Raw genomic sequence first — 21,086 nt, 5'->3', positions numbered from 1 at the left:
TCAAGGTCCTTTGTTCCTGATGTTTATATGCGCTACGGTCCCATTTTCATAACTCCATAATTCCAAAAACACCCCTCTCATAAGCCTTGTTGACGCGTTTCGGCCTTTAAATCTTTTGGCCTCTTCAGGGCATCAAAAGACAGTGCCTTATCTTCCAAACGTAGAATACATTTCCATGGTGCTTGTTACTGACGATAAACACGTTACTTCAATCTATTTTCTTGTTACAAAGCAATCAGTTTATTCTCATGGGAGCTTGCCGAGTATGAGAGTGTTTGCGGTCGATTTTGCCATTCTGGCTAAAGCGGGGAAATCGGCAGCAAATGCTCTCACACGCGGCGAGCCCAAAAATTTAAAGGCCGAAACGAGTCAACAAGGCTTATGAGGACTTTTGCTTATTGTTTTAGAATTTTGTATGTTAAATGTGATATGTGTTGTTATTATGTGTTTTGAATATTTGTGTATGGGCAATTGTTGTACTAATGGTTTGTGATTTAGTCAGAGTTTTGTCATGTTTTATATGTTTGGTGGGAGCAAGACAAAGAGACAAAAATTAGTAAATAATTGGAATGGTAAAGACAATAAATGGAGTTCAGTGATTGATTGATTCCTTCATTTGAGACAGTTATAAATATATATGTATCCCCTCTATGCATTTATATTTTGGATGGATGTTTTGGCCCTGACACAGTGGGGTTATAAGGGCCTCCTCTAAATAGTATAGATATTTACCTAAAAAATAAAGCAGCTACCACTATCCCCTAGTAGAATGAGGAGTCACTCTGATTGCCCATTAGATGCGCCCTGGTGCATGCTATTATCAAATGTTAGGTTGCAGACTCATTGTAGCCACATACTTGGAAGCATTTTCATATGCATCTGTTTGTCCATCCTGTACTCATCAGAGCTGGAAATATTTTCTGAGAGTCGTTTCCTTTCTAATTTGTCAAGCTTCTTTCTGCTTACATGGAATTCATTAAAAAATAAAGCTTGTTACTGATTACACTGGTAAATATGGAACTCCGTCATCACGTTGGGAAAAGATAATATATTTTATCTTTGTCTTGATACAATCTAGGAGCCACAGCTGGCACTTCTTTTGTGATATGCAGCAAACTGCTCGTCTCCAACCACATAAGATAACAGAGGGGAGTACAATGAGCAGAAAATAGTCCTCTGTGTAGCAGAATTAGCGAACGCCAAACCTGGAAGTGTTTAATAAACATTAGGAATTTTTGAGTGTGAGGGGAATCCATCTGAGCAGAGAGCAAGAGTAAACATTACTAGTTCATGTAAAGGAAATGACTGTGCAATCTGTGGGGGCAGGTGTGAGGAAGCACTCCTGGAGCAGAGAGAATGTCACTCTTGGTCACCTTATGTCACTCTTGGTCACCTTATGCCAGAAAACCTTCAGCGAGCCATCAGGGAATGCAAAACAGATGAGTGACCTTATAGACAGAAGGTTACATGCAGAGAGGAGCATGGATATGTATGACCCTTCACTTCAGCAACGACTTCAGTGTGTACAAACCTGGCCATGCATTGGTTGATGACCCATGAAGAGCAGAGCTTTGCTTTGGATGGAGGGAGGGGTCTGGCAAGTGCTCGGAAAAAAAGTTATTTGTGTAAATGCTATTCCTTGCCCATCCCTTCCTCTTGGCAAAGTGTGGCAGTCCTTCCCATGGTGCTGATATGCCTTCTTCAGAATAAGTGGCCGATCAATGGAAGGCTGAGTAGAAAAATGCTGTGCAGAGGTCCAGCTAAACACTACTCTGTCTCAGCTACCACATACATTGGGTTAATTTTCTTCCATCACATAAAACAATAGTAGGGGTGCCCATTCCAAGAGCAAAGCCTCAGGCAAGATGATGTCCACATACACTATCTAGAGGGAAGGAGAGGGAAGCAATCAATGGGTGGGGGGGAGATTGTGGCCAACTGTATAGGGTAATTGACAACAATCACCATGTGCTGGAATGTGACTATCTCTGGCAAGCGGATGATGTAGGAAGTTGGCTCTGTATATACTATCTCATAGTGAGAGATAGTGTGCACAGAGTCCAAGGGCTCTCCTTAGAGGTTGAAAGTTGCAAAATTAGATAATACTAATGCTCTATTTTGTGGTAGTGTGGTCGAGCAGTAGGCTTATCAGAGGGTAGTGTTAAGCATCTGTTGTACACACATAGGCAATAAATGAGGAACACACACTCAAAGACTTAACTCCAGGCCAATAGCTTTTATATAGAAAAATATATTTTCTTAAGGTGCAGTGTGCAAAGTTGGCGTCAGGTTTGCTATAGGAAGCAATGGAGGGACCCGGGGGTCACTTAGGCGTTTGCAGGCAGGGCACAGGCGGGCTTCTCGGGACAGCCACCGACTAGGCTAGGAAGAGGGCCACCTGCTGGTCACTCCTGCACTGGAGGTTGGTTTGTCTCGGTCCTGGGGGCTGCGGGTGCAGTGCTTGGTCCAGGCGTCGGGTTACTTGTTACCAGGCGGTCAGGGGGAGCCTCTGGATCCTCTCTGCAGGTGTCGCTGTGGGGGTGCAGGGGGGTCGACTCAGGTTACTCACTATGTTGCAGTCACCTGAGAGTCCTCTCTGCAGTGTTTGTTCTCTGGAGCTCGAGCCGGGGGCGTCGGGTGCAGAGTGAGAAGTCTCACACTTCCGGCGGGAAGGGAGAGGTTTTTCAAACTAGTTTCAAAGTTGCAAAAATGTTGCAGTTGGTGAACAGTGCCGCTGTTCTCTGGAGTTTCTTAGTCCTTCGGGTTCAGGGCAGTCCTCTGAGTCCTCAGAGGTCACTGCTCCCTGTTGGATGTGTCGCTGTGCAGGTTCTTTGAGTCTGGAGACAGGCGATAATGCTGGGGCCAAGTCAGTTGTCGTCTCCGTCGTCTCTTCGGGGCTTTCAGGTCAGCAGTCCTTCGTTGTGTAGGTTGCAGGAATATTATTTCCTGTGTTCAGGGTCGCCCCTAAATACTAAATTCAGGGTTGTGTTTTAGGTCTGGGGGGGGGGGGCAGTAGCCAATGGCTACTGTCCTGGAGGGTGGCTACACCCTCTTTGTGCCTCCTCCCTGAGGGGAAGGGGGCACATCTCTAATCCTATTGGGGGAATCCTCCAATCTCAAGATGGAGGATTTCTAAAGGCAGGGGTCACCTCAGCTCAGGACACCTTAGGGTCTGTCCTGACTGGTGGGTGACTCCTTGTTTTTCTCATTATCCTCTCCTGCTGCCAAAAGTGGGGGACAGTGGCCGGAGGGGCGAGCATCTCCACTAGCTGGGATGCCCTGGGGTGCTGTAACAAAAGGTATGAGCCTTTGAGGCTCACCGCCAGGTGTTACAGTTCCTGCAGGGTGAGGTTGGAAGCACCTCCACCCAGTACAGGCTATGTTCCTGGCCACAGAGTGACAAAGGCACTCATCCCATGTGGCCAGAAACTGGTCAGCCTAGCACTAGGAGGTAGACTGGTATTCAGGGGGCATCTCTAAGATGCCCTCTGGGTGTATTTTACAATAAATCCCACACTGGCGTCAGTGTGCATTTATTGTGCTGAGAAGTTTGATACCAAACTTCCCAGATTTATGTGTATGACCATTATGGAACTGTGGAGTTCGTGTGTGACAAAACTCCCAGCCCATATACTCTTTATGGCTACCCTGCACTTACAATTTCTAAGGTTTTGCTTAGACACTGTAGGGGCATAGTGCTCATGCACATATGCCCTCACCTATGGTATAGTGCACCCTGCATTAGGGCTGTAAGGCATGCTAGAAGGGTGACTTACCTATGCCACAGGCAGTGTGAGGTGGGCATGGCACTCTGAGGGGAGTGCCATGTCGACTTGGTCATTTTCTCCCCACCAGCACACACAAGCTGTGAGGCAGTGTGCATGTGCTGAGTGAGCGGTCCCCAGGGTGGCTTAAGACATGCTGCAGCCCTTAGAGACCTTCCCTGGCAACAGGGCGCTTGGCACCAGGGGTACCATTTACAAGGGACTTATCTGTGTGCCAGGGCTGTGCCAATTGTGGGAACAAAGGTACGGTTTAGGGAAAGAACACTGGTGCTGGGGGCTGGTTAGCAGGGTCCCAGCACACTTTCAATCATAACTGGTATCCACAAAAGGCAAAAAGTCTGGGGGTAACCATGCCAAGGAAGGCATTTTCTTTACAGATAATAATCATGATGCAGAATCTGTTATGGATGGCAACAAGGATTGTACGTAGTCTCTGCACTGCAAGGTGCTAAGTGATGCAATTGCCAATTCATATGAGTAGCTGAAAAGGCAAAATGGCGACTTAGAGCCGCGCACAGAGCAGAGTGCTATGTATCTTGCTGCCAATACCCAAAACATTATATTACCTATGCCAACAAAGAGCTCTGCAGTGCCACAGTAAAAGAACTGCTGCTTTTCTCAAAACTCAACCAGAAAGCGAGGTGGAATATCAAAGAGATAAAACATACATGTTTACTTGTGAACTGCACAGCCACAGCTTGGGGTAACTTGGTGCTGAATAACAGATGCTTATTGTTACCCATCTCAATAGTACTCATTTTAGTGACCTTGGAAGAGTAAAAGGCTGAATACACCTGCCAGGATTTGAACCTGAGACCAAGAGGTCAGAGACTATCTCATCTCTTAGATCTTGGTGTACAAAACATTAAAAAAAAATTTCGAGGAATATAAAGATTTATCAAAACTAAGAAAGAAAAGTGAAGCGAGGGAAAAGAGAAAACCTAGGTCTGCAGCGAGTCCAAGGTCTGAACTCATTGAGAAAAGGGAGGCACGAAAAGAGAAACGTGTACACATATAAAATAAAGGAATTTTATTAAAGTAGAAGCTTTGTGCCCATGGTCTTAACAACAATTTTGTCTTTTTATGTCAAGGGGAGGTCATTTTGTTGGTTTAGAATGGATCGAGGCTTAAGGAAAGCAGTGGCGGCCAGCTCGTATTTACAATGGGGGGGAAACGGGGGAGTATAGGATAGGGGATACAATTAAAACATTTTTTTTTTTTTTTTTAAAAGGCACCTAACTGTCGAAGATCTTCTCTCCTCGCGTCGTCATTAACAGCTCCGACGCACGACGGTCACGGGACTCAGGAAACTACACAAGCCAAACCTGACGCTGGTTTCATGCTGGCAACCATGTCTTAAGACGGCTGGGTTAGAGATGTTTAAAGTGCGCATGTCAGGATGGCCGTCGCAAGACAGCTGGCCAAAGGGACATGCGCACTTTAAACAAGTGCACAGCTCCTTGCTGCCACTTGGCAGCAATTGCCACGCCCTGTCCTGACACTCGGTTCAGGATGGGGCGCTGAAAAATAAAATGGTATAAAGTTTATTACCATTTTATTTTTCTGTTATGGGGAGCATTTTGTTGGCGGGACAACACTACTTTTCTCTTTTGGAGCAGCTGCTCTGTGTGGGGAGTATAGCTGTACGATGGACAAGAGGCGCAGAAGTGCGTGACTCTGACAGAAACCACAGGACAGCCACAAAATTTGGGTGAGCATCAGAGAGTCCAGTAAATGCTGCCTCTTTCCAGGAGCGAGGACAGTTAGCAATTTCCTACAATGAGCTCAAGCAGAGATTTTCAGACTTGACTTCAGGTAGCAAAGGGAGCTATTATTATTATGTGGTGATCCTAACTGACCTGATTGCTTCTTTTGGTTTGCAAATTTGTTATGCAGGTGACACTGATTATTTAACATTAGGAGGGTTGTCTTAATTTCCTCCAGGGCCATTTCAAAAGGTGTCTTGTTTAAGATGATGCCCGGATGAAGCCCAACTCACTTAGACTTACCTTGGACAAAACCAAAGTCTTAAATTTGGCAAACTTTATAGTTGACCTCCACACCGGTGGCCTCAGTCCTCGGGTGTTGGTCTTTCTCCAAATTCTAGTGCCTATAACCCTGGTGTCGTGTTTGATACTAAACTCTCCATATATGTAAACTCACCTCTGCACACTTTCTAATCAGATTTGAAGGGAAATCTTATTGCTAAACCCCAGGGACTCTATGCAACTCCTAATCCAGTCTCTCCTAATATGTAGACTGAATTATTGCAATGCCTTGTTTGCTGTCTTTCCCTCTCATCTGCGCCACAAATTACATCTTACCCAGAAAGCAGCAACAATGCTTCTACTAACATCTCTAAGAAACCTCCATCTCAGTACACCTCAAAAGCCTTCACTGGACCCCAATCCGTAAGAGATGTGTTTTCAAAAGCACTCTTTTTAAGCAATAAGGCTATTTATATGCCTTCATGCACTATATGCATGTCAAAGATGTTTTGCAGATATTTGCCATCTAGATTACTTCATTCCTCAGCCTCTTAATTTTTCATCTCAAGGTTTCACAGATAGCATCTAGGAGGACACTTGTTCACCATTAATATTGCACAGTCCTGGAATAATTGTCTTGTGTTATTCGCTCTGAACTCAATCTTCTCAGATTTTGCAAACGTCTAAAAGCCCACTTCTTTTGACAACAGCTTATTTGCTGTCTTACAAACTACAGTACCAGAACACTGACAAGTATTTGCATGCTCTATAAAACTGAAAATCAAATTTAAAAAATCAGAGCAGCACCACTTCTGTGGTTCAAAAGTAAATGAAAGGGTTTGTTTAGTACACTCTTCATTTCTGATTGATGTGTTATTACCTGCGATACAGCCTGCTCTAGATTCTTTTATTTTGTTATGAAATAACTTTTTTGGGTGTGCGTACAAAGTGCTTATTGCCCTAATCCAGAAAAAAACCATGCACAATTAGCAATCGGGTTGAAGCATCAACATTATTGATGTTTCGGGCTTTAGTTAACTTGATGAATACTAAGAGCCTAAATACATGATCCACTAATTGTGTCGTTCCAATTTATTGTACCTGCCAAAGCTTGCTAGTCCACCTAGTTTTTTTTCATATATGTCAGTTTGATGTTTTTCTGCACCTTCCCCATACATGAGCACCACTGACTTCTACAGCACCTTACAGAATTATTTCAATTTGTTATAGTATGACCGAAAACAGAAATCTGAATCTGTCTTGCATACTTTGGAGCAGTCACTGTATTTCATTCCTCATCTTAGAATACTCCCCAGTGAATGGCTGGCTCCAGAAACATTTTTCCAGCAATGCTCCTGCATGTCAGAAGGATGAGTTTTGCGGATCCACACCGGCTAGGTACTTCTCTGGAAGTGTTGGAAGAGAGTTGCCTATAAATGCAATACCTGTCCTTTGACCTCAGTTTCTTGTGTTTTCCTTTTCTGCACCCTCAGACAGAGTATGAACAAATGTTGGTACCAGTGAGCTAATGCCAAACTTGATCCCTTTATCAATGTTAAGAAGAGGCCACTCCACAGAACTGAGAGGTGGGAGGGCAGAGGGAAATCTGTGTTTAGATAGCATATCCAACAGAAAGATTTACCAAAGGTAATTAACTTGTTCTTTTACTAGATACTTCTGAACTCCTTAGAAAAAATATACCAAAGGGAAGGCTGTGCCGCCTGAATGTGCCATTTCACCCTTTGGAGATTCCTCACCGTTTGAAAATTCTCCAGGGGTTATACTGGAGCTGGAAAATTTTCAGCAGTATCACTGCATGCTGGGCATGCTGCATTCATGTTGTTACGCTCCGAATAGGACGTGCAGGGCCACTATGGACACCACAAAAGCACAATGACAAAATGCTGCTCTTGGTGAACCAGACTATCCAGACAATAATGCTTTGTGAACGTATTGAGGAATGTTGATGTAGCTGCCTGGAAAATGTCTAGAACAGGAACTTTGTGTGCCAACGCTGCAGTAGCAGCTTTGGCCCCGTAGAATGAGAATGCAGTCTTTGCAGAGGCTGCTTTTTCACCAACATGTAGCAGATCTTAATGCAGATGGGTCTCCGCTGCACAGCCTTGCATTTGTTTTGCTCCAGAGAACCCCACAAAGAGCTGATTGTCCACATGGTGTTCTTTTGTATTACTGCTGTAAAAGCATAGCACACTCTTGTGGTCCACGTAAGAACCTCTCCTCCTCCTAGGAGGCAAGACAGATGCCCATGTCTGCAACACTAGCTTGTCTGGGAAGAAGATAGCGTAAGGAAGATTGACGCTGAGAGGTTGAAGCTCACTCACACTCCACACCAAAGTTATGGCAATAAGTAACACTGTCTTCAGGGTGAGTAGCCACAAAAAGCAGCCATGAAGCAGTTTGATGGGAGCAAGTTAAAGTCCCAATGTAGCATGACAAAGGGAGAAGAGGAAATAAATGTGTAAACCTTAAAAAAAAAGTGCATAAAAACTGAAGACTTAAGCAATGAGATCTGAGCCACCAACCTCAAAAGAGCTGAAAGAGCTGAAAAGTACACTTTAACTGTACTCCGAGGAAAAGCCAGGCAAGTGGTAAAACAAATAACAAAACTTCAAATAAGCTCGCTTGAAGTGTCTATCTTCCTAGTACCACACCAAGATACAAATTTGTCTCAACAAGCATATACAGAGTTTGTCAAGGGATATCGGACTTTCAAGATGACATCAACCATGTCCAGAGGAGGGTCGAAGGTGTTCAGCTGTTTCTGCTCTGTCTCCAACACAAAGGTGGTAACTGACAAAGGCATGAATTAGAACCCTGCCTGTTGCGGTGAAAGCAAATCCTCCAGGAGGCGCAGTCTGGTCACAGGGCAGATGTTGAAGACCAGGAGTTCAGGATACCACACCCTAGATGTCACTAGGATGACTTGGGCCTGGTGAATCCTGATCTTCTTGAAAACTTGGTGCAGGATAGCTTTTGGAGGAAAGGCATACAGGAATCCCAAGTTCCAATCAAGGCAGAACGTATCTCTAAGTGAGAGATGCCTTGGAAACTCCAATAAGCAGATGGGCAGACATTGTGCTCTCCCAACGGTGCGAACAGATCACGCAATAGTTCTCCCCACTCGCGGAAGAGACCTTGCGCCACTTCTGAGTTTAACTGTCACTCGTGATCTGGTGGCTGAGCTTGTCTGTCCTGGCATTCAATGATCCTGCCTGTACCAGCCTCCCTTTTATGGACAGAAAGAAGGCTTTTAATGCCAAGCAGAATGCCTCAGTCCCAAAATATGATATGGAGACGGGACTCCACCTGCAACAGCTGTTCTCCACCTCTCACTGATGTCTACCCCAACCCAGAAGCGATGCAGCGGTCACCATTGTCAGCTCTGGGTGGAGAATGGAGAGGGGTCTGCTGCTCACCAAAATACAGTTCAGTACAGCAACCACAACAGAATATCTTGTGCAGTCGCCTCCAAAATCTGAATATGGCTAGAGAGGTTCCCTTGATGTTGGGCCCAATGAGATTTCAGATCCCATATGCCACCTGAAGTGTTTGACCAGCAGAATGCAGGAGGTCATCAGTCCATGCAGGCTCAGAATCAGCTTTACTGAAATCCAGGACCAAGGTCAAAAGGTCGGGATCATAGCCTGAAAGTTCTGGATTGACTGTTGCAATGGAAATATATTTGAGGTGTGAAAAGTCGAGGCCTGGCAACTACAGATCTGTTAGAGCATTTCTAGTGTCTATTACTGAAGACCAGATTGAGGCAAATCTTAAACAATGATGATCAATTGGGAGGTGACGTCAGTACCGCACTGGATTGCGGCTATCCTGTGAGTTCCATAGAGCCACCACCGCACACCAGAGCACTTAACGCCCGAGATGTTGTCTCGGGGCCCAGGATGCATCATTTCTCAGCAATTACAGCCCAATGCTCCGAGACGGGCAGCTCCTAAGATGGTGCTGCCCATTCTCTCCCTTTGTTCAGCTGCCATACTGAAAGTGCTGCGTTGCCGAGTTGTACCAGAAGAGCTGATTTCTACTACTATTTTGACCAGGTGAGCTATGGACTGCCCAAATTCACCCCATAGCCCCCTTGATGCCTAGGGATTATTGTGCTGAAACAACTGAAATGCATCGTATGATCCTCTTTCTCTGCATGGCTGAATGTCTTTAGTCATGTTTGAGACACACATTCGTCTCCGACTCATAATAATGGCTTTGTGGGAGCGTACTTTAAAAAAAAAAAAAAACTCTAATGCCTCTCATCTAATGTCTCTGAATGTGGGCACTGGATGCCATGAATTTTGTTTTCAAAGTGTCTTTCGGGAGTGCCCTCTTAATATGAGTACTAGCAGACCTATCAATTGACACACAACCTCTCTAAGGGTAGGATGATTGTAGGGGAAGTGCTATAAATGACTTGTGATCATGGTACAATCTGATCTGTAGCCACTCCACATGCCCACTACCCAAAGCACTGCTGCAACGTTCCCCCTTTACAACCTTATATGGTATACGCTTTCTCCCTCTCACTCAGAGATATCATCATGGCTGAACGTAGAGATTCCAAAGACACTAAAGGGAAGCTAAAACTCATTAAGCAGTATCCCTCATTTCCTGAATCCCCTATCAAGGGTAAACTCAGGGACTCTGTCACAATGGAGGTCACTGTATCTAAATTAAATGCTGTGCATGATATTGCACAAAGCACTAAAACTAATACAGATCTCCTCCAAGTGGAGGTGGTGACTATCAGGAAAGACATGAAAGACTTAAATGTGAGACTTAATCACGCTCAAGACAGAATAAGCAATGTAGAGGATCAGGCAACAGCTCATGGGAAGCAACTCCAAAAGGTTGATCAGGTTGTACCCTCTGTCAAAAGAGACGTCACCGACATGGACAAGCGTAAAAGGCGCTGCACTCTTAGAATTTTTAGTCTTCCTGAGGGAGTGGAGGAGAAAGCTACTTTTGTGGTTGAGCTCCTGGAGTTCTGGGGCCCGGCTACTCTCCAAATTTCATTCCAAAGAGACTTCGAAGTAGATCACACCTACCGGATACCTCCCTTTCAATGTAAACATTTCACAATCCCACGTCTAGTTGTTTTTAAACCTCTATCTTTCCAGAATGTAGAGATCCCTCTTGCACACATGTGGAAATCCAGGGGATCTTCCTGACAAAGGTATAAGATTTCCATTTCCCAAGAATTCACAAGAGACTTGGTGGTAAGGAGAAAGGGCTTCCTGTCCCTACGGAATAGACTGTCTGAAAGGAACATTCCATTCTCATTCGCTGGCCCCTCCCGTTGCAAGATTGTCTTCAAGGGTAAGCCACAGATCTTTGATGAGCCCGCGGAACTGGTTACCCTCCTGGACAGTACCTCTGAGACTAAAATGGACTAGGGTGGCACAGCAAGCTCATCACATTTCCCTCACCCCTGATATTTGCTGGGCTGGACTGATCTATCCTTTATTTGTGCTGGGGTGTAATTTATTTTTCCTTGGTCTGCAGCAGACTTACATTTTTATTGGTGGGATATTACAAATCTGTTGTGTTTTTAAGATCATTTTTGTGTAGTTTTTTTTGGGGGGGCTTTTTGCACGATATATGTCTACCTTGATTTTCTTTTTTATTGCGTTTTGCGGGGGCAGGAGTGAGAGGAGGAAGGGAGCAAGGGAGTGTGAGGAAACGTGTCTTCATCTTCTTTTTTTCCATGGTGTGTGCAGGATGGCTACCCATTTCTTTCATGTTGGATAGTAGATACTTGGATGCCTATATTCACGCCAATCTCCTTTGTGTGCCAGAGGTCCATGTGTAGATCACCATATTCATGTCTGCCTGTTATTTTAGCTACACCTTTTGTAGTTTTACAATCCTTTTCTCTCTTTCATGTTTGAAGCGGCTAGTTATTATTGTCTGCTTGCTGATCCTCCTCATCATCCCCCGCACCTTTCGGTAAGCACAACTCTTTCAATGTGCCTTTGACAGATTTTCGCCACTGTGGTTTGCTATTTGTTCCGTCCATCATGTGGCTGCTCCAACAGCCTCCTAGGTTTGTACTTCGGCTGTAGGGACTTGCCATCTCTGTTCCAAGAGATGGCTTCTGGGTGTGTGTTCTTGCTTGAGTTTTTTTTTATGTTTCTGTTGTCTATTCACTTTTTCCCTTCACTTCTCTTCTCCCTTTGTGCCATGGGGTCAGTACTTTTTAATGGTTGATGCTTCCATTATATGGCTCTTTGCTATGGCCGACAACAACCCAACTAAGGCTTGGATCCATTGTTTCCCTCTTAATGCATGACCTGAAGATTGTGTTTCCTAATACTAAAGGCCTAAACTACCTAGTAAAACGTTCAAAGATACTATACCACTGCATTGGTCTGAAGGGGGATGTTATTTTATTACAAGAAACCAAAATTGGTCACAAACATTCCCTTTCCCTGCATTCTGGCCCACTCTCTGACTAGGCTTGTTCCCAGGCAAGTAAAAATAAAATGGTGCTGTCACACTCAAACAAATGGTCTGGTCTTTCGATAATCTTGGTGGACAGGACAAAGAAGGAAGGTGGGCAATAGCTAGACGTTACCATGGCGACAGCGAGCTCCATGCCATATGCTCTAACAGTGATGAGACAATTTTGGCATACTCTCAACTCCAAGCTTACTGCTTTACCTCAGTCATCTAAAATTGTAGCAGGGAATGAGTTTAAACTTCCCCTGGCTATCACTCTTGAGAGAAATTCAGCATTCCAATATAGGTCTCCAAAGTCTCATAAGCAAATGCTCAATCAATGCACATATAATTTAAAGGACATCTAGCGTTTACAGAACCCCACAGGTAGTGAATTTACTTTTTTCTCTTCTCCTCATAAGTCCTTCACCAGGATTGATTACATTCTGCTGTGTACTGGTCTAGCTCAGGATATTTTGATTCTTCAACAGAACCCATCTTGGTATCCAACCACGCCATCACTGTTTTTACATTCTTCCACATGTGCCCAGAATGTGGCACGTGGAGACTGAACAAAGAACTACTAGAACCTGAAGACAGACTACGGTTCAGTAGGGAAATCTCCCAACTTTCAATGGAAATTGTTCAATCGGTTTCTTCCCCAGTATTTCTGTGGGATGCTCTGAAATGTGCCGTCAGGGGCTTCTGTATTAGTCAGATGCACAAAAGAAATAAGGACATTAAGGCCTCTCTGGCCTCTCTTGATAAGTTCATTAAATACAGACATCTCTTTACAGGCACTCTAGGAACCCTTCTTTATTGGTGGATAGTAATCGACTTGAATAGGACTACAACTCCATCATTAGTAAGAGAGCATACTTTGCAGTATAAACTCAAAAAAGCAAAAAACACCTATATTTGAATAAAGCTGGTAAGTCTTTAGCTTCTTATCTTAAATTCAGACATAATAATTCCAATATAATGGTGCTCACAGACTCTCAATGCGCCAGTAAGACTAAAACGGAGATTTTTAAAACGGTTACGAGGCTCTTTACACCCCAAAGATAAGGGTCACAGTAGAAGAATGTGTGATCTTTCTTAATCACATTCCCATGAAATCTTTCTTGGAAGACAAGAATAGTCCACTTAATAAACTGATTGAAAGGAGGAACATCTTATAGACAAATTCATCACTGGGGGCAAGGTCCCTGGGACGGTCGGCCTCCTGATTGAGTTCTATAAGTCGATTTCTGATACAATTCTGCCCCCTTTGGAATCTCTATTACATCACTTTGCCACATCCAGTGCTGTTAAGGGTACATCAGCAGAAGCCACTATAGTTGTAATTCCTAAAGAGGGGAAGGATCATCTTGATGCTAAGAATTATAGACTTAGTTGCCTCCTGAAAATGGAGGGGAAGATATATGCAAAAGTTCTAGCGAAAACCTGGAATCTTTGATTTCTAAACTAACCCATCAGTCAGAGTCTGGTTTATTAAGGGAAGGCTGGCATGTGATAAAACTCATCTCTTTTGTCACATTATCGAGAAAGCAGCCCTTGCTGACTCTCCGGCCACCGTTGCAATAGCCTTGGATGCCGAAAAGGCTTTTGATAAAGTCTACTGGCCCTCCATAAGGCTGCTTTGGGTCGCTATGATCAGGGTGATGTTTTCTGTTCGATGGTACGGCCCTATACACCGACCCCACTGCCAGGATAATGATTAACGTTGCTCTTTGTTCCTCCTTTCCCTTACATCAAGGTACTCATCAGGGTGTTTTCTTTGCTTTTAATTGAAGGCCATCTTATGTTTCTGTGTCTGAATCTTCAGCCCTTTTCCTATGGAATAATTTGAAAGCATTTACTACAATTTCAGCCGATATAGGCCTAGTATTGGCCAAGAAGGTTATCAATGTAGAATCTAATCTAATGGAAGATGACTGCCCTCTCTTATTGCTCTTTTAAAAGCAAAGTGCTTACTGTTAGATATGGACTTTTGTAAGATTTTGAAGATTTAAGCAAAGATTTCAAAACTTGGTACAATGCCCCCTTTAGCCTTTATCCTCCTTATCCAATAATTGAGTAAAGGAGGCCATGAGGCGTCAAAAATATATAAGACCTTGCACAGCGCTTTGATTACTCCTTCACCTCATAAACGATGGTCGTCATTCTTACAAGTGTCAAATAATCACTTGATTCCTGACGACAGCTGGCCTAGCATTTCTTTTCATTTTCTTAACAATAAACTAATCCCATCCTTTTCTCATACATGTTTCTATACTGCACATTTTCTGCATTAAACACCAGCTAGACTGTTTAATTTGCACTTACTTGTGTTGGTTGGTCCAGAAATGAAACTGCTGGTACCCTCAATCATATGTTTCTCACTTGTAAACACCTCTAACTATTGGATGGAAATCTATGACTGAATCACCTCTATTTTTAAGGGTATCCTTTTCCCTCTCTATCCCTCTTATGTTGGGCCCATATGTATTGAGCCCCTCTTTGGGGTTATCTGGCATAGCTTTACTGGATCTTTTTTGTGATGGCGGCAGTTAAAGTTATCTTGCTAGATTGAAAAGCTCTGAGCAATGTATCTTTCCACACGTGGTGGGCTTAGCTCACTTACCTTAAGAGTACCTATAAACGTCTATTATTTTTCCGAAGAAGATTTTCCCCATCACAATCACTCCAGCATACACTGTACATCTTCATGGCCGTAGCATAATGGACTCTCTATTATCACACCATCATTCTTCCTCCTGCAGGAAGTGTAGCTTTACACCCCCATGGCACTTATCCCCCTTACCCTTTATTTCTTCTTCCTTTCTTTCTTCTCCCATCTTCCGTTTTACTTTTTCTTGGATTCCTTTTTAATTTTCTTTTCTTCTTTTTATTATTTTTAGCATATCTTCTAGATCTATGAATCTTCAATCTCTATAAGCCTCCTTCTGTGTTTCTGTGATTAATGCATAGTATCAATATGACTGTGTGTTGCTCTTTATTATTGTTTGTACATATGATTACCATTCCCTAAGGTAATGAATATATTTTGAACTTAACGTCTTATCTTGGATTTGTGCCACAATTATATCCTTAGTTCAACTTTTTGTATATATAGATACTTGTTCTTATGTTTTTGATGCTTTTTAATGTATATGTGGCATACTCACACTTGTTTGGCTCTCTTGATGATAAAGTGCTGCTTTTTTATTATTGTTTTGTTGTGTGTTTGCTGAAAATTAATAAAATATTTGGAACAAAAAAACAACAATGCTAATCAGTAAGCATGAATCTGAATGAGAGTATGCATGTGTGTGTATTTAATCAAAATAAAACACTGCTTGTCAACTGTGACTAGTTCAGCGGTTTTCTCTTCTGTAAAAATGTCAAAAGGAAACCTAGCCAACATGTTTCTTTTGTGTTCTCAGAGTTCTAACAAGCTTTAAGAAGTTTTAAAAGACTTGTGCGCTTGGCTCATTCAAAGGCAGAATTATCCTGTGCCACCTTCCTCACCTGAGGGTACTTGCGTTTGATAGATGACAAGGCTCCCTCTGGCAATTTGGCCAGTTCAGAATCTCGCACAGCATGCACAGTGGTTGCTCTGGGCTGGTGAGTCAATGCCTCAACCTGGTAGAAGAGGAACAAAAACAAGACAATCAGATCCGTTATAAAAAGCATCAAATCGTTCCACACCTCCAGTCAGTGGGGATTTGACATGTCAATATTTTCAGCTTAAAGAAAGCATGTCACTAAATAGAACAAGCTGTGTGTTTCCTCCGGTGGCCTAATCTGATAAGATTTTACAGGCTGTGCATCCAGACACAGCAAAAACAATAATTATCTTCTGAGCTATAGGTTTTTTCACAGTACCCTACAATGACTTGAAATCACCCCATAGGAGTCAGCCACTGAGGTGTGCGTTAGATGCATTCTCTTAGGATGCAATAATGCATTTTCAAAAATGTAACCCACTATGATTCGTTTTTAGAGCTGTACAATATTAGATGGTGTTACACGTGATTCCTGACAGTTCTTCTCAGCCCTTCTACACTCACGGAATTAATAATTACAATTAGACACATTTTACTTTTTTCCACAGATTAAAGATGCATAATAAAAGGGGTTTGCTGGTCTCTTCCTCAATTGCTGCTAATTCAGTATTGGATACCCAGTGGACTCAATGTTCTGTCGCGTTTTGAGGTGAGGGGCTTATGGGGCCTGAGGAAGACCAGTAAGACTACCACACTCCAACCAAACCAGATTTGCACTGCCCAGCAGGGAAATACCCTTATTTATCGATAAGTCTGTCTTTCTTAAGTTAAGCTTCGCATTTCATAAGGATTTCAAGAGACATACCAATCTGATTAACTAGAAACTGACTCCTGAAAAGGCAATTTGAAGTGATGCTCTATGGAGCCAATACTAAATTGCAAAAAGACTTACAGAAGGGATATGCAAATATAAGGAACACACTACATTCCTAATCAATTCAAATACGTGACGGCTTGCCTGAGTCAACTCTAGTGCCATTTTGCTATGAAGTGTAAAATATTTTGTAGACAGCCTGTTCAGTGATTTCAGAACAGAGGAATAAAGGTATGAAGAGGGACTAAAGCAGGTACTTCTGTGGACTCTCAGCTTCCAACAAAGCTCCCTATATTCATGTGCACCTTGTCTAGGACCCAAACTATCAATCACACACTACTTAATGCCTCTGACAGGACAGTCACAGATATTTAGCTAGTCTCTTGAGCAGAGGAAGAGACGTGGACAGTGTTCTAAAGGCTGAAGGTGGGGCTTCCACATGGCCAAATTGCTGCCTGTGTCATCTGAATGGCGGGCTAAACAAATAATATGTGCATTTAAAATCCCCAGAGGGCTACTGTCACCTATGTACAGCACTAAGGCTTGCAAATGGTACAAATGATAACCCTCAAAGACAGCTATCTAGTCCTCCCACACATCCCCAGAAAGCACCACCCTCCCCCCTACCAATTACCTGCACCCCTAGCCTGGTGTTAACCACAGTTAAACACCAGTTAGCAATCAAACATTGCTCCCGATGTTAATGACCTCCGACTGCAGCAAATTGTGGGTATCCTCAGTATAACAGATCTGTAATTACCCTAAAGTGTAATATTTCTTAAACAGTATCTGAGAAATAATTCGATTGTTCTTCAATCTAAATAAAAACATATCCTTAAAGACTGTTTCCAGTAACAAAGTATGAACAGAGATGTGTCCGCTTCTGTTCTAAGCACATTAATGGAAAATTTGGTGGTCTCAAATTGGAAAAAAACATTTCATTAATCTTTCCCCGGATACTGTGGCCATGGATTACATCAAATAAGCAATATTAGGACTTTTTGAAAGAAAATGAAATGTTTCCCCAATGGAAGACTTATGGATCTACTAGTCTGTCTTTTGCTACATGACCTTTCCAAATCATTAACTACCTCTCTTAGATTTTCTTTTCTTCTCCTTACTAATCTAAACAAATAATCTAGCTATTATTACTGCTGTTCTTGTTTCACCATACGTGTGTGTTTTTTTATTCCTGTACCTTTATGTTTTTTGGGCTACACGTTAAAACTTTTATTTTTTTCTGGGTGTAGTTCATCTGGCAACATCTCTAAACTCTGTGTCCTTATCTAGTTTCGGTAACTCTAAATATAGAAATAGAGAAGCAAACAAAACGTATAGAAAAGGATAATTATATACAGTGTTTGAGTGTGGGAGCTTAATGGGTACCTGGAAAGGCTTTCTATCTTCAATCTAAATCCAGGAAGAGAAGAGAAAAAATTTTCCTAGCAGTCTTGAATACCTACCTCTGCCTCTTCTGTATATCAAAGATATTTACAACCTCCTCTCTTACTCGTAAATTGACTACCTATGCATCATTATTAGTCTAAACCAACACTAGGCCCTAGAGTCCTGTCAGTCTGACACTGAAGAACAAGTTACTTACCTTTGGTAATGCATTATCTGATAGAGACAGGATCTGGCCGCAGATTCCTTACTTTAGAATCCTACCCAGGTGCAAGACTGGATACGGAAACTTTTTCCCATAGCACGTCTGCACGTTGGTAGACGGGCGCTGCGCAACTTTGTATCACCGTTGACCACTGTATGTTAACGTCGACAGAGTCCACATAACCCCCTCACCGACGTCAGTTTCTTCCATGCCTATTTCCACACCCAAATTGTCATAAGACATTACAAAACTTTGGAATAAAATTATCCATGTTAGTATGACAAATGTGTGTCAGAAGTAAATTAACAAAATTAATACAAAACTATTCATACGCTAATTGGGATCCAAACCAATACATGCTCACTCCATAAGAACTGTGGAAAAGACCACAGCAATAAAAGAAATAAAGACATTAAACATATGGGGATAACATTACCCATGATAGTAGAACTATTTTGACAAATGACTAGGAATATACATTAATTCGCTTTTATCCCCAGATTCCAACTGCATGTTCAGTGAAACACAGATTAACAGGCCATGCTACTGAGCAATACTTCTTTGCAATATTAAGGTGCACCCTATTCAGACCTGGTCTGTAAAAGCACAGAGGAAGATCGAGCTCTTGTGGATGAAGCATCAAGAAAGCTCTAATAAAAATAAGTTAAATATAAATATAGCAATTATTGGCATCAAATCAGTCCTAGGAAACCGAACAAGAGGTAATACAAATTTCTCTAGGATATGTCCTAATGTATACTGACATAGGAATAAATTATTTAAATACCTACCTACCAACAAGAGAAAAAAATATTACTAATTCGATACAAAAATGAAGCCGAGTAATCAGTCCGAGAATACTGATATGACAGTACGGAACCTACAGTGGCATGATGCCACCTAGGAAAGCAACAGCCATCCAAATTGTCAAAGTAACGCAAATTGCCTGAGACACCATCTTCAAAACAACAGAAGCCTAATGTTGAATAAGACCGTAAGTATGAAAAAGAACCTTGATAACCTAGCGAAAACAAGGTTAGTTTGTATACCTAAAACATGAATAGAGACCCATCTATGAAAGACCCAGAAAAGGTCTCCCATACATAAAATGACACATATAAAGGGTTCCATAATAAAGAGAATCCGACTGATCCATAAAAACAAACATCAAATTGCATGTTGTGTCTACGGAAAAACACTCTGAAGTGTGAACCCAACCTATAAACAACTAGTCATTCGAATGATGAAAACAGTCGTCACTTAGAAGAGTCAGGATCCTTCAATATAGTAATAAAAGACTAACTTACGTTTTGAACGTTTCTGCTTGTAAGCCTCCTCGGACGTTGATGGAGAAGGCTCAAGCAAACGTCTCCTTGAACGTTCTCTGGACTTCGACGAGAACTAATGACAACTATTTGTCTCCGATAGTCATGCCGCCAGAATGTGCATCCAATGCTCTCTCAACACCTCCAGCCAAAGATAACGACAGGAACTGCTCTACCCAGAGTCATGGTATTCTCCAAGGCACCACATAAAATGGTGTGAGGATCTAAGACCAGCATTTGTCTGCCATGAGATCCACAGGGCTTAAACCCTTAAGACATCGCAAATAACACAATGTTTCCTCGACAAACTGATGAGATGAGCCAAAAACAGACCCCTAATTGCTCTGGATCCATGTTGCAAGCGCAGAAAAGAAGGCACTGATGTTGACTCGTCGCCGAAGGGATTAGATGGACTCTGTCGATGTCACATCCAGGGGACGAAGTCAATACAAAGTCACCCAACACCCACTTCCAACATGCTATGGGATAAAGTTTACGGATCCAGTCTCGCGCCTTGGGAGGATTCTAAAGCAAGGAATCTGCAGCTAGATATCTCTTTCAAACTGAAGAAATACAAGAAGTTTCCTGAAAGTCAATAGAACAAAGAAGAGCTGCTGTCCAACTCAAAAAGCACTAACATTCTTTCCATCCAAACTGTCACGCATGCTGGGTCAGTCCAGCAACCCCAGGAGCAGGCAAAGAGTTGCACTTAATTGAAAAAGAACTCTGAATATTTAGTTTGAGTCCTTGCTCAGTACATATCAACACAACCTCTGCCGACTTTCCTTACTATACCCCACCCAAGAAGCCTTCTGCATACCCAACTGAACTAACGCATGCTACAGTGTCAGGATGAAATATCAAAGGTCTGGAGGGTGCTAGATTGGTAGCTGATGAGAACCTGTTTGACTCCAATTACAGACCCTTATAAACTGGCTTATCACTGCCTGAATTACCTTCCAAGCCCCCTGACACTCCAAAACATGCATTCATGGGAGTACTTGGGATGGTTTGCCCTTTCTTCACCTGACAATCCCTGCTGAAGATCAATCCAACAGGAAGCAGTTGAGGGACAGAACTTATAGGGTGGCACAAAAAGTATATCATCAGCTTATTAAACCGTCCCGCAGAGACTATTATTCTAGAAAATTCAAGCTACCAATAGTTCCTCTCATGAAATCTTCCAGATTGTTAATTCTCTCACTCTGTTATCTTCAGTCTCACCTTCATCACTCCCTTCCGAAGAAAGGTGCATTTCTCTGGCCTCTTTTTTCTCCAAAAAGTGGAGAACATTTATGTCTCCTTCCTAGTGGAAGCTAGAAACCACCCCCAGCTGAAGATCTGGTGTGATTTTCAAGCTCCGACAAGTCTGTCCTATCCAATTTGAGGAATTAACATCTCTATGCGCTGCCATTAAATATAGTTCACCAGCAAACTTAATTTCTCCTTTCATCTTGGAGCAGGGTTGTGAGATGAATCATCCTGTTGTGTTAACTAAGAAATCTCTTTGTCTTCCAGCTGTGTTCCCCAGCAGTGGAAAAACCCA

General features: G+C 42.6%; 1 protein-coding gene across 2 annotated transcripts in view; it reads right to left on the bottom strand.

Moving 5' to 3' along the window:
- Window positions 1–21,086, bottom strand: part of PNPLA7 (patatin like phospholipase domain containing 7) — a 1,294,112-nt gene that overhangs the window by 708,826 nt on the left and 564,200 nt on the right. For both annotated transcript variants that reach the window (XM_069241381.1, XM_069241380.1), the window contains exon 20: window positions 15,755–15,868. In XM_069241381.1, coding sequence (XP_069097482.1) covers window positions 15,755–15,868 — 114 coding nt within the window. The remainder of the gene's footprint in view (window positions 1–15,754; window positions 15,869–21,086) is intronic.

This window comes from Pleurodeles waltl, chromosome 6, assembly GCF_031143425.1.
Source record: "Pleurodeles waltl isolate 20211129_DDA chromosome 6, aPleWal1.hap1.20221129, whole genome shotgun sequence".
In the NCBI taxonomy this organism is placed as follows: Eukaryota; Metazoa; Chordata; class Amphibia; order Caudata; family Salamandridae; genus Pleurodeles; species Pleurodeles waltl.
This window is presented reverse-complemented; position numbering and strand designations above follow the sequence as displayed.